The 14,098-nt window shown below is 42.8% G+C and overlaps 1 protein-coding gene across 7 annotated transcripts in view; it reads right to left on the minus strand.

Annotated features, from left to right (window-relative positions):
- HNRNPM (heterogeneous nuclear ribonucleoprotein M) overlaps positions 1-14,098 on the minus strand; it is a 45,783-nt gene that overhangs the window by 4,852 nt on the left and 26,833 nt on the right. For 3 of the 7 annotated variants that reach the window (XM_047777212.1, XM_047777213.1, XM_047777218.1), the window contains 4 exons: positions 10,773-10,874; positions 9,347-9,391; positions 8,829-8,906; positions 1,272-1,325 (listed from right to left, as the gene is read on the minus strand). In XM_047777212.1, coding sequence (XP_047633168.1) covers positions 1,272-1,325; positions 8,829-8,906; positions 9,347-9,391; positions 10,773-10,874 — 279 coding nt within the window. The remainder of the gene's footprint in view (positions 1-1,271; positions 1,326-8,828; positions 8,907-9,346; positions 9,392-10,772; positions 10,875-14,098) is intronic. The other 4 variants (XM_047777217.1, XM_047777215.1, XM_047777214.1 and 1 more) reach the window with 3 other exon arrangements.

Below are 14,098 nucleotides of genomic sequence, written 5' to 3' on the forward strand. Positions count from 1 at the left end.
CAGTCCCTCACTGCCATGGCTCAGTTGGACACAGGCTGGCAGGTCAGCAGTGCAGTGACCCTGTGATGCTTGCAATTCCAGAGGAGGGTCTGGCTCTGCTATCAAGGCCACCACCCACTAGGTTTTTCCCATGCAGAGCCCAAGAATTCCTTGCACTCAAGCTTCACCACCACCACCAGCAGCCTCTAAAAAATGGGCAGTTCAGCCCTCAGCCAGCCCATTGTTAAATCAAGCAACCCAGGCCAAGATGCAAATTCAAGAAAAGGGAATCCGACAGTTTCTCTGATTCTCTAACTGACCAATGCTATGATCTTGCCATGTCACATGTCATGCCACTTCTCGGCAACTATTTCCTTAGTAGATTAACAGTGCACCAAGTGGCAAAGTAGAAACGCAATTTTAAGAATATTAAACTTTCAGAATAGAAATGTCTCAGAAACTATTAAGAAAGTTTAATAGGTAAGAAATCTAGAGAGGGTGGGTAGCATACCCAAGAGCATCAAAAATGAAGGTTATGCTCCAGATGCCAACAGCAGCAGAGTAAACTAGGATGAAACGGCACCCAGAGTTTTAGAATCAGCCCACCATAGAAATAACTCCATCAAGTGCCAAGGAAATGCCAAGAATCTCAGAGCCGTGAGGGGGAAAAAAAAAAAAAAAAAAAAAGACTGAAATAAGTACATTAATTTTAAGTACACATTTTAAAAAGTGTATCGATGGAAGAATATACCCCAAATTATTTATAGTATTCATCACTGAGCAGTGAGATTTCAGGTATTTACTTTCTTCATAATTCTCTGAATTTTTATGAGCACATGTGTATATAGTAAACATTTGTTAAGATTAGGTGGTATACACTTTTATAATTAAGTAACATATTTACTTTTAGGCATTTATAATTTTATAGTATCAGAAACAAGAAAGCTCCTAAATTACACGGGCATTCTAACAGTGACTAACACATACACTATATACATACATACACACACACACACACACACACACACATATATATATATAGTCCTCTTCTATGCATTAACTCATATACTTTACACAACAACCCCATGAGGTAGGTACTATTTATTATATCCCCATTTTACAGTATGGAAACCAGAAGTTGAGTAACTTGCCAAATGTCACTCAGCTAGGAAGAGGTTCCCCACCCCAAGCAGTCTATTTTAGAGCCCATGCTTTTCACCACTATACTCTACTATCCCCAATAATACAAGGCTTTTCTAAAAATCAAAACATCAAAACTAAGCGTTTCCTACCTCCTCCCTGCTTTGCAATGATCTCTCCTCTCTTCAGGGCATTACTTAGGATTTCTAAGGAAATCAGGAAGAAAAAAAAATTAGCCAAATTCCAGAGCAGGAATGCTACCAATTAAAAAATTAAAAAGGAAAGGGAAAGAGGTTGAGAAATATACACACACACAAGGTCATTTTACTGGAAAACTGTAAGAGTCCTTAATGATGGGTCATGATGTTTGGATCCCATGTAGTTCCAGAGTCTGAGGCCCAGTTGGGAGGCCTATGGAAATGCACCCACGAGCTGAACTTGGAAAGCCAGATCAAGAATTGGTCCAGTAGCAGTTTTCTAAGACTGGTCCCAACCTTCAGTACTCACACACTGAATGAAGCATGTACACACCCACCCAGATTTATCAACACCTCAGTTATCCTTGAGCAAAATACTGCTGTAGCTACACTTAGAGCCAAAACCCTGAAAGCCAGAAGCAACTGCAAGCAGCGCTGGAAATATGACTTTATCAAAGAGCCATGCAAGGGAAGACTGCAGCAAACCGAGCCCACCAGCCCTTTCTGGAAGGAATAAGTGTGACCAACGGACAGACAAAGCCTCAGAAAAAACAAAAAATCCAAACATACTCAGCTGTCCAAAACAGCAACACTGCTGCTTGCTTGCTGGTGGCTCATCCAAACCTCTTTGTTAATGCTCTCATTAGCATTAGTTTATAAAGATAGAGTTTTCTAGGTCTAAGAAACTTGTACCTACCTCTTCTCAGGTCCTGAAGTATGATCAGCAATGTGGACAAAAGCCACAAAGCACATCTCCTATTATGATCATGACCACAAAGAGATTAAACCCTAGCCCTGCGGCTATTTCTAGCACTACAACCACCAGCTAAAGGAAGGGGGTGGGAAAGCATACCAAGAAACAGACCTCCAGCCTGCAAGCAAGACTGGGGCTTATGGAGTTCCCACTGTGGCAGAGTGGGTTAAGAATCCAGCTGCAAGAGTTCCCACCGTGGCTCAACAGAAAGGAATCTGACTAGTATCCATGAGGACACAGGTTTGATCCCTGGCCTTGCTTGGTGGGTTAAAGATCCGGCATTGCCGTGAGCTGTGGTGTAGGTCGAAGATGTGACTGGAATCCCGTGTTGCTGTGGCTGTGGTGTAGGGTGGCAGCTACAGCTCTGATTCCAATTCAACCCCTAGGCTGGGAAACTCCATATGCCGAGGGTGCCCCTGCTTCCCAAGAATCCAACTGCAGCAGCTTGGGTCACTGTGTGGGTACAGGTTCAAACCCTGGCCCAGTGCAGTAGGTTGAAGAATCCAGCATTGCCATAGCTGAAGCAGAGGTTGCAGCTGCAGCTCAGATTTAATCCCTGGCCAGGGAACATCCATATGTTGTAGTGTGGTCATGAAATTGGGTGGGGGGGGGGAGGGGGTTCTTCCATGACACTTGGGATCCTACTCAGCACACCCAGTCCTGGACTCTAGTTCCTAAAGCAGCACTTGGATCAAACCATTACCTGCAAAAGACTTCACATTCAGCCCATCACTGATTTGAAGAGAAAGGTCAAACTCTTTTCATGAGCATTCACAGGCCTCCCTGACTCAGAAGTCTAATCTGTTCTTCCCTCTCCCAAGCCCCTGCACCTGATGCTGCTGTCGGCCCTCTCTGTGTCAAGACACCCTCTACCTATGCTAAAGCCCAGCCCCCTCAGGTAAAACTGCATCTCCTACCTGGTCTTCTTGCACCCCTGCCTGAATGAGTGTCCTCTGAGCAGAACTCTTCTATCAGCCATCTAGAGTAGTGCTTTTTCAAATCTTAACACAGAGGAAATGATCACCTTTACGTGGTACTCGCATGGCTACTGAGAGCCTGGGAACCAACATTTCCATTCGCTCTCTTGATGAGGCCACTTCTATGTGCTGATCTCTGGTGCTGCCCTGAACCACTCTCAGCATCATCTCAGCTGCACCACATCCTTCAGGGTCAAGGACTACATACTTATCTATCTATATTCCTTGATGAGGCCACTTCTATGTGCTGATCTCTGGTGCTGCCCTGAACCACTCTCAGCATCATCTCAGCTGCACCACATCCTTCAGGGTCAAGGACTACATACTTATCTATCTATATTCCTTCAGCACCAAGCACAGCTGTTCATGCAAAGACCTACTGTCTTGACAGAAGGAGAAGGACACTGAATTGGGAGGCATTACAGAAAGTTGCACCAAAAATGATCCAACTGTCAAGGAAACAACACATAATAAAAAAAGATCAAGAATTGAATCTGAAAACCCTATCTATGTAACTACTCTGAAAACCTGACTAAAAGATTTTATTTATTATTTAGTAAAAAGACCTTTTTACTAACTTGGTCTGATCACAAGTAGCAGTAGAACAAAAAGTCCTTCGCTTTTTGCCTGTGGTCACTTTGGGAAGCCTCCGTACAAAGAGATAACCACAGTCTCAATCAGTAAGAAGGTGCCAAAGCAGCATGATATAGCAAGCCCTGCAGACGATGTTCCTATATTCAGGTCAGGACAGATCATGTTTCCTGTTGCCACATGAGATAACCTCACTAGTCCATCTCTTGTAGAAGCCACGACAGAACTGGGACGAGGCTGACAGTCTCATCACAGAGGTGAGAGGCACCCCCAGAGTAGCAAAGGACTCATAGCAGAAGAAAGTGCCAATGGGAGCAAAATCTCATGCCATTTTTTTTCTCACCACAGGTATTCACGAATTAGGATCTGCGGCCAAATGACAAATTTTAAAGTATTTTTTTAAAAACTGGAATTCTCATTGTGGTTCAGTGGGTTAAGAACTCAACATAGTCTCCATGAGGATGTGGGTCTCCATGAGGATCCCTGGCCTTGCTCAGTGAGTTAAGAATATGGCATTGCTGTGGCTGTGGCATAGGCTGGCAGCTGCAGCTCTAATTCAGTGCCTAGCCTGGGAATTTCCATATGCCACAGGTGCAGCTGTAAAAAAGGAAAAAATAAATAAAATAAAATGGATGTTGAGAATTTTTAAAAAAGAGGAAAAAAAAACTTTCTTACCATTCCAAGATACAAAAACAAAGCCAGTCATGGCAACAACTAACTTTTGACTAACCTAGTGACATACAGATTATGAACTCATCCCCAAGTTCTAAAGCTCTGAAATAATCTAGAATAAAGGTACAGTCATGGTCAGGGGGGAAAAAATGAAACAAAAGTCTCCACCAAACAACAGTCTACTCTGGGGGAAAGAGTTTCTAGTAATTTCTTTTTTCTTTTTTTTTTTAGGCAAGAAATAGAGATTTATTAATATAGGACGCTTGTGAGAGATGCAAGCAGGCAGGCAAGGAGGCTCTGCCAGTTTCCAGTAACTTCTCATTTTCATGAAATAAACAGACAATAGGACGCCTGGAAATAATCTGCAGACTCAAGAACTCTGTCTCACTGATGAGCTGAATGACAAATTTTTCTAGGGCCTTCATAAACTCTAAGAATACAGCTCAGCTCATACAAACTAGATCTAAAAAGTTTAAAGCTCTCACACCTAGCTCAAGCTGTCCCATAAAGACAAAGGCTGAGTACTCTTTGAGGCTATCACCTAGTAGCTGCGTATTCCACACAGGATGAGAAGCAGGTGAAGATGGGGGGAGAGGGTGTTGGGGGAAGAATTATCCATGCTCTAAATCTCCTTCGAAACAAATTTCAGAGCCCAGGAATAGGGAATAGACAGTCTCCTTGTTCCACACTAATTAAGAGAATTAAGCTGACAGAATCTCAGAAACATCAAAACTCAAAACTGGAGAAGACATCAAAGGAAAAGTAAAGAAAAAACTGCTTTGCAAACTAGCCAAAACTGAAAAGAATTTCTCTACATTTAGGCAGGCCCAATATTCAAGGCCTTCCAACATCAGGAACCTTCCCTAGTTTACCGAGATCTTTCAAAATACATCAAGCAAGGACACCATCATCTTTGTTAGCTAGACCACCACAGGGCCCTGGATGAAGAAGACTTGCATGCACACACACACCCCCACTTAGCAGGGCTTTAAAAATCTCTACCGTGACCAAAGAGTCACGATGTCATGTAAACGCAGCAGTTTTGACTCCACGCAGGGAAACACTGTACACCAATGTGAAAAAAGCAGCTATCTGAAGACTAGTGCTGTTGACATCAAAAAAAATTCAAGGACCAAAAATTCTTATCTAGGTCTAGAAAACATACAACCATTTAAAAGCCCAAGAAAAAAACAGCTGACTAAGCCTAAGAAAGAACCTCCCAACATCAGGGTGAGCCAGCACTCTCTGGGGGGTTTGACCCCACCCACATGGGGTCTGTGGGGCCTTCTTACCCATTCCTCTGCCAAGGGGCTCTCCAAAGCTTTGAGACATTCCTATCTCCTTTCTGGCAAAGTCTCTCTCAAATCCTCCACCCATGCCATGCTCCATCTCTGTGGAAAAAAATACTATCCTAGGCCTTTCCAGGTATACCATTAAGTTTTAGATTTTAGAAACAAAACCAAAAACTACAGACACACAACTACCACCAGCAAGTCAGCATGTTTAGTTTTTCTACAGGAAAGAAACCATCATTCATCCTTTATTCCTTAAGAAAATCACTTCAAAGGAATTCCTGAACTAGTCCATTAAGAAGGACTAATTTACAGCTTACATCCCAGTCACACAATGGGTACACCAAGCACCAGCTATTGCACTAACTGGTGTGGGCAGTATATGTAGAGGCAAAGGCAGGCTGCAGGAAAGCCTGCTCATCACAGCAGCAGCAGTACCACCTCTGGGGCCCTTCTCACATGCCCTGCACTGCCCAGGGCTTCATATGTGCTACATTTCATGGAATCCTCAAAATGAGCCTGCAAGCTTATAGTCCTCTCACCACCACTAACCCCTTTACAAAGAAAGGAGCTCAAATGACTTAGTTACTCCACCAAGGTCACCAGGTTGGGGGGGGGGGGGGAGGAGAGAGCACGACACAAGGGCTGGAACCTAAGTAATCCAACACAAATGCCCATGTTCTAATACATAAGCACAGCCGTTAGAACACAGAAAGAACGCCTGCGTACAAACAAAACAACTTCTCTACTGGCAACTGGAGTGGTTTCATCTACATAATGGGGTTTGGTAACGTCACTATTTTTTTCCTATGCCGACTGCAGAAGTATTTGTTATTTTTCACATTGTTTTTAAAAAACAGAGGTCTGGGAGTTTCCACTGTGGCACAGTGTTAATGATCTGGCTAATCTTTGTGACTTTTCAGGTTTGATCCCCAGCCCAGCACAGTGGGTTGCAGATGTGGTTTGGATTTGAGCACTGGCCCAGGAACTTCCATTTGCCATGGGTGTGGCTGAAAAGAAGGGGGAAAAACAACAACAACAAAACAAAGGTCTTAGCTTAAGGGGAATAGCCCTACCACAGCTGTCACCTGTTTGAGAAACCTTCTCATGACTTACAACACAGGCTAATTCTTCCATCTTCTATTCATCTAAAGAAAGACTTAAAATGTGCATCATACTTTGTCTTCTCTTCCATACTGACAAGTTCTTGGGAAAATTTAGTTTATTAATTTTGTTCCTTACAAATATAAAGTATATGGGTGTGCTGCACAGTGGGAAAATAAAGAAATTATATATATATAAAAAAGTATATGGGTGCTATTTAATTGACACGTTTTATTGCATAACTACAAAAAAATGCAGTGGGAGTCCCTAATGCTTTTCAGAAGTAAATGACTCTATGAGAAATGTGGAAGCAGACTAGAATTTTAAGAAAATGTAACACATTTACATCATGATCTCAACATTTAAGTTAAAACTTCTTTATCAGTAACTGAAACCTTCCTTGGTCCCAGAGCCCAAGGGCTTCAGAGCTGATCCACCCAAATCTCAAAACACAGCTCCAGTGTTAAGGAAGTCCCTGTTCCCTGTCAAAGACAACGGAAAAGGAGGACTCCCAAGTGTCTGTATCTGAGAACATCTAAGAACACAGCATAAGAACACATCCTCCACTGTAGTTCTCCAGAAGAATCGGCATTTTGAACCTTTAACCACCAGGCTCATTCCATCTGCCAGGTTACCAAAGATACTGTCCACATGGCTCAGCACAACCCCCCCATTTCCATCTACTTCTAAATCACATTACTCATCTCCTAAGAGCACAACCCAAATCGCCTTTCAAATGGCCCATCTGTTCTGAGCAAGCACTTTATCAAGCCAGATTTCTCCAACTCTCATTTTTTATTAAAAATCCCATGCACATAAGAGCTAAAAGCAAGCCTGAAAGCACACTGGAAACAGAGATCTTTGTTCTTTCATTCCTTACTATGATCATATAGACAAGGCAACACATGAAAAAAGTCAGTCTATTCATCAAGAATATCTCTTTCCAGCCTAATAGTTAATATCTATCTCAGTAAAGTTCTTGCTTGCTCTATACTATTTTCACATTACATGTTACTACAGACTAGCAAAGAAGCACTTAAACCCAAATCCTTAATACTTTCCCATTCCTAAAAAGTTTGTGCATGAAAGAAGCAGCATTCCCACAGGTGATGGTCAAAGAGTCCAAGAGCCCAAGTTTCTCAAAGCACTCTACAGCCCTGCTGGGGGGAGGGGAGGGGACGGTGCAGTGGCCATGGTTGGTGACAGGTGACAACCGTGCTGGAGGCAATTCTAAAAAGTAGGATCTCAGCATGATTAGAAACCAAGCTCTGGAGCCAAATAGCCTGGCTCCATATTTCACCATTACTAGCCATTGTGACCGTAGGCAAGTCACTCTGGGCCTCAGTTTCTACTGAAATGGGGATACCAGTACCTACACATCATGTGGTTCTTGCAAGGGCTAAATGAAGTAACACATTGTTATTATTATAATTGATATATTTCAGTTAAGAAGTTGGGAAGGCTGTAAAATTTAAATAACAGTATACCAAATTTTGCATCATATGTTAAATTAATGCATCTGCTCACAATGTGGAGACATCAGAGCAGATGATCAAGAATTCCCCCAGTCCAGCACTCCAGGGGAGACAAGTGCTTAAAGTAACAGGAAAGCTTCAAAGCTTTATGGGACAATTACTGGGGAAATTTTTGTTTGTACTGGGGAGATGTGAGACAAAGAAAAGCCTCAAGAGATTTGACACTTCTCTACTATTAAATCTAACTTTTTTTCCTTCTGCTTTTTAGGGCCGTACTTGTGGAGTTTGGAAGTTCTCAGGCTGGGGTCAAACTGGGGCTGCAGCACAGCCTACAGTAATGTAGGGTCTGAGCTGCATCTGTGACTTACACCACAGCTCACAGCAAAGCTGGATCCTTAACCCACTGAGCGAGGCCAGGAATTGAACTCACATCCTCATGGATACTAGTTGGATTCATTTCCTCTGATCCATAATGGGAACTCCTATTAAGTCTACCTTTTGAAACACAAACTTTATTTGAGGCAATTCAAAGATAATAGATTTGGTAGAAAAGTGAAGGAAGAAATCATTTACTAAAATGAATCTGCTGCCTAAAGTCACCTGAGAGCCAAAAGTCAGCAAAGAGTAGGTATAAACAGGAGTCTTACCATTTATTCTGCCCATGTTCATCCCAGATCCAAATCGACCCATGTTTTCCATACCACCACCAAAGGGTCCCTCCATGCCTAAAAGAGACATTCACATTTTACCATCAGCCTAAAAAGACTCAGAATAGGAAAAAAACTGTAAAGTTTCACCTAAGGCATTTTCTGCCAAAACCTCAACTAATTTAAGGGCTTTTAGGGAAAAAAGGCTGGTGCCCTTGCTGAAAAATCACTGTCTTCAAAAAGCTGATTTGATCCAACCCCCTCACTGAAGAAACAAGCAAAGAGAGGCCCAGAGAGATGGAGTGATTTGCCCAAGGTCACAGAGCTAGTTAGTGAGAAAGCCAGAAACAAAAGCCAAGACATCCACTGGAAAGATCAACAGGTAAAAGTAATTTCTACACTCAAACTTTTTGGAAACCAATGTCAGAATTTCATGCAGGGCTTAAGAGAAAAGGGGGCGGGGAGGGAGAACCAAACCTAAAAGTAATTACATTTCTACTTCATTTTAAATTTCTTACCTCCCATTTTATTTATTCCAAATCCTATGCCTTCCATTCCCATTCCTTAAAAAGAAAAAGTCAGTGCAAACTAAAATTATGTCAAAGCAGTAACGTTTGAACTTAAAAAGCACAAGAAATTTCAAAACAGCAAAAGAACAAAAATATCCCTGAAAACATATATTTTAATTATCAAGGAAAATAGGGGTGGGGCTCTCACTTCAACAAACTATTACGATTAAGCTTTTTTCTTTTCTTTTTTGGTCTTTTGTCTTTTTAGGGCTGCACCTGCAGCATATGGAGGTTCCCAGACTAGGGCTCAAATCAGAGCTACAGCTGCTGGCCTACACCACAGCTCACGGCAATGATGGATCCTTAACCCACTGAGCAAGGCCAGGGATCAAAGCCGAGTCCTCATGGATACTAGTCAGGTTCATTAACCACCGAGCCATGATGGAAACTCCTACATTTAAGCTTTTAACAAAATAATCACTATGTGACTCCAAATTTTATAGTGTCCACACAGTCATTAAATGACCAGGTCAGTTACTTAACAACATGAAAACATAAATATCAAGTATAGGCCAGGGAACACTGACTTTTTAGAAACTTATTTTAGGGAACAGAAAGGAACTTAAAAATCCTTTTTAAAGGTAAAATTCTCTAAATAAAATGCAGTTCCTAAAAACACTGAAGCTTCCTTTTCCCCAATCCCTGCTTTTCCTCTGAGGTGTCAGTCAGGGACGTGGTCAGATTGGTAGAGCCATCCAAGGTGAAGAGGTCATAAAAATGAAGCATTTTAAAAAGGACTTAAAAATGTCTCATTGTACAGAAATGAAAATGCTAAAAAGCAAAGTTTAAAATTTATTCTACGTATCAAAGCTTTTATTCATTAGCTATTTCTTGTCTTAAACAAAGACAACATTCTGCATCATTAGTCTTCTTGGCCTATAAGCACTGTGTTGTCGTCATGCACTGAGGCCCTGCAAGCTTTCTGCATCTACCAGTGCCCTTATCCCTGGAAGCCAGTGTCAACCAAGTGAGAGCCCAAGGGGGCCTGGGTAATAGATTGGCAGTGCTGTGGTCTCACAATTAGGAGACCTACAGTTTCTGTCACTAACTGATAGTGTGACCTTGAGCAAGACCAACTCTCTGGCTTGCCTTTTAATCCAAAGGCTTAACTGAGTATCTCAGCTCAAAAGGTCTTGAGAGGATAAACCGCAAAGAATAATAACTGTAGGAAAAAGCATTCAACTCAATAAAAATACAAAATACTGCCTTTATGAAAATGAATCAGAGATAAATAAAGATAGAATCGATTTTGTCCCAATGAAAGCCTCATTCCTCATTCCTCATTTGAACTACTCAATGCCCAATTATCCCAATAATTAGCTTTAATAACTAACTTCCCCAGAAACCCCCCATCAGGGCACACTGTACTTCTCACCTGCAGGTCCTATGTTTCCCATTCCAATGCCTTTATTCAAATGATTGGCATCGATAGGCTGCCCTCCTGGTCCTAACCCCATGCCAATACCACCAAGTCCATCTGAAAGGAAAAGAGAAAGTTAGAGGATAGATTCCACTTACTTAGGAAACCATGACTCTGAAGGCAAAAACGTCTTTGTTTATTGTGCTCTGGCTGTCACACTCATCTCACCACCCACCTCCACCAGCAAAGCCAGGGCCTAATCCATAATTCAGCACTAGTGCATATGGAGCTCTTCCTTTTAAGGCGTAACCTTTCATAAAACACTACAGATTAGAGTGTGTGATATGTATAAAGGAAGGGCAACTAAAAATATTTCAGTTTATGTAAAAACTACAAAGAACTATGAACAACCCCCACACAATGAGAATTGTGAGCACCTGTTTCCCTAAATTGTGAACTGAGAAATGTTTAATCAGGAGTTCCCGTCATGGCGCAGTGGTTAACGAATCCGACTAGGAACCATGAGGTTGTGGGTTTGATCCCTGGCCTTGCTCAGTGGGTTAAAGATCCAGCGTTGCCGTGAGCTGTGGTGTGGGTTGCAGACGCGGCTTGGATCCTGCATTGCTGTGGCTCTGGCGTAGGCCGGTGGCTACAGCTCCAATTCAACCCCTAGCCTGGGAACCTCCATATGCCTCGGGAGCGGCCCAAGAAATAGCAACAACAACAACAACAACAAAAGACAAAAAAAAAAAAAGTTTAATCAAAAAAGGTATGGGGGCGGGGCGGGGTGAGTCCCCGTAGCTCAGTGGAAACAAATCTGACTAGCATCCATGAGGACACAGTTTCGATCCCTGGCCCCGCTCAGTGGGTTAAGGACCTGGTGTTGCTGTGAGCTGTGGTGTAGGTTGCAGATGAGGCTCAGATCTGATATTGCTGTGGCTGTGGTATAGACCGGCAGCTGAAGGTCCGATTCAACCCCTAGCCTGGGAACCTCTATGTGCCATGGGTGCTGCCTAAAAAGATGGGGGGAAAAAAAAAAAAGGCACCAAGGGGTAAGCAGCACTAATGTGCCCAACCCCCACTTTTCAACCTCAAGACCCAAAGGACTTTTCTCCAGAAAAACAATGTTATAAGTTACCAATTAACGTACCAGACTCACACTATTCTCTGACTCTGCTGTAGGCAGTTTTAGTGACAATGAAGCTAGTATTTTCAAAGAACCTATCTTCTATCCAGAAAGCTTCCTAACCCATGGATTATACCTAACCCACCTTCAACTTCAGGCTCCACAAACAGGAGAGCAAAAATACACACTGGTCTGAAAGCATCCAACAAGGCCTGATAGCGTAAGGCACTTAAAATGCTCTGAGAATTTTGGAATTCCCGTCGTGGCTCAGTGGTTAACAAATCCGACTAGGAACCATGAGGTTTCAGGTTCGATCCCTGGCCTTGCTCAGTGGGTTAAAGATCCGGCGTTGCCGTGAGCTGTGGTGTAGGTTGCAGACGCGGCTCGGATCCCGAGTTGCTATGGCTCTGGCGTAGGCCAGGGGCTACAGCTCTGATTGGACCCCTAGCCTGGGAACCTCCTTATGCTGCAGGAGCGGCCCAAGAAATGGCAAAAAAGACAAGAAAAAAAAAATGCTCTGAGAATTTTAAGATGGGAACAAAGTTCATTAAAAAAAAAAAATCTTACACTAGTTCCCAGTATTTAATCTGATTAAAATCCCTATTCTTAAACTGCATAGAAACAGCAGCAAGGGCTCTCACCAAGGTTACTACCATACTTACTCCCCAGAGCACTGAAGACTTTAAAGTCAACCCTGTGCAATGTCTGGGAAGGCCAAAAGCCAGATAATGGGCTCCCTGGAGCCCAGTGTCAGCCAAGGCTGCCAAGCAGCCCTCAGCTAGGCTCAACTAGCCCTCCCCTAGGCACAAAGTCAACATGAGCTATCAGTCTCATCCTGGGTAATTACTGCAAGTGACCGCATTAATTACGACAAACAAGGAAACAGGGTCCTCCTCTAAATAATGTTAACTTTCAACACATAAGCCATCTCCTGTTTTTGAAGAATTGACCTTCTCTCAAAATCTGTCTCTATAATGCTTCTATAATCCTAAACTGCAAAAATGAGTAATGTTCTACTCCAGGCTCCCATTAACCACAATCTCTGACAGCTGAGCCCTAGGTTTGACTCACCATTCCAGGAGACACTGGCTGGCCCTCCAAATAACTCCACCTCAATGGCCTCACCCAGACCATCATCTTCCATAGCACTGCACAAGCAGGTAGGTCTTGCTCTCAACCACCCACTTAGTCCTCCTCCTATAATAGGTTGGCCTTATAGACCCTCATTCCCACTGCCCTTTGTGCTCAGGTTCAGCTCCCCTCTGTGGGCTTGCCAGAGTGTGGAAGACTTCACCGTTTCTTCTTCTTTTTTTTTTTTTTTGGCTTTTTAGGGCCATAACCTTGGCATATAGAAGTTCCCAGGCTAGGGGTCGAATCGGAACTGCAGCCACACCAACACAGGATCCAAGCCTCATCTGCAATGTACACCACAGCTCATGGCAACACCGGGATCTTTACCCACTGAGTGGGGCCAGGGATCGAAACCCACCTCTTCAAGGATACTAATCAGATTCGTTACCACTGAGCCACGATGGCAACTCTGAGGACTTCACTGTTATGCACTGTTTCCATCCACATGGTGACCAATCAACTAGCCTCCTCTGTCATAGGATAGATGTTCACCTGGATGTTGCAAATAACCCTATATAAAAATTCTGTGAGTTTTCGTTGTGGCTCAATAGGTTAAGAACTCGGTATTGCTGCAAGCTGCAGTACAGGCCTCAGCTGCAGCTCCAATTAGATTCCCTAGCCTAGCAAGAACTTCCATATGCCGCAGGTGTGGCCATAAAAAGAAAAAAATCTAACTGCTGTACCTCACATATTTTAAGATTTCCCCCATTTAAGAGTGTACAGTTCAAAAAAAAAAAAGAGTGTATAGTTCAGTGACTTATCAGAGTTATACAATTATCACCACTACCTAATTCCAGAACACATCATCACCCCAAAAAGAAATCCCATCTCCAGTAGCAGTCATTCTGCACTTATCCCTTGGCAACCACTAATCTATATTCTGTCTGTGGATTCACCTATTCTAATCATTTCCTACAGATGCAATTAAGGTTCATCTATGCTGTAGAGTATACCAGTACTTCATTCCTTTTTATGGCTGAGTAATGTTCCACTGTGTGGATTTAATGCATTTTCTTTACCCATCAGCTGAAATCATGCTGCCACGAACATCAATGTACAAATTTCTGTACAGATGTCAAGTTTT

The sequence above is a fragment of the Phacochoerus africanus genome, chromosome 4, assembly GCF_016906955.1.
Source record: "Phacochoerus africanus isolate WHEZ1 chromosome 4, ROS_Pafr_v1, whole genome shotgun sequence".
Taxonomy (NCBI): Eukaryota; Metazoa; Chordata; class Mammalia; order Artiodactyla; family Suidae; genus Phacochoerus; species Phacochoerus africanus.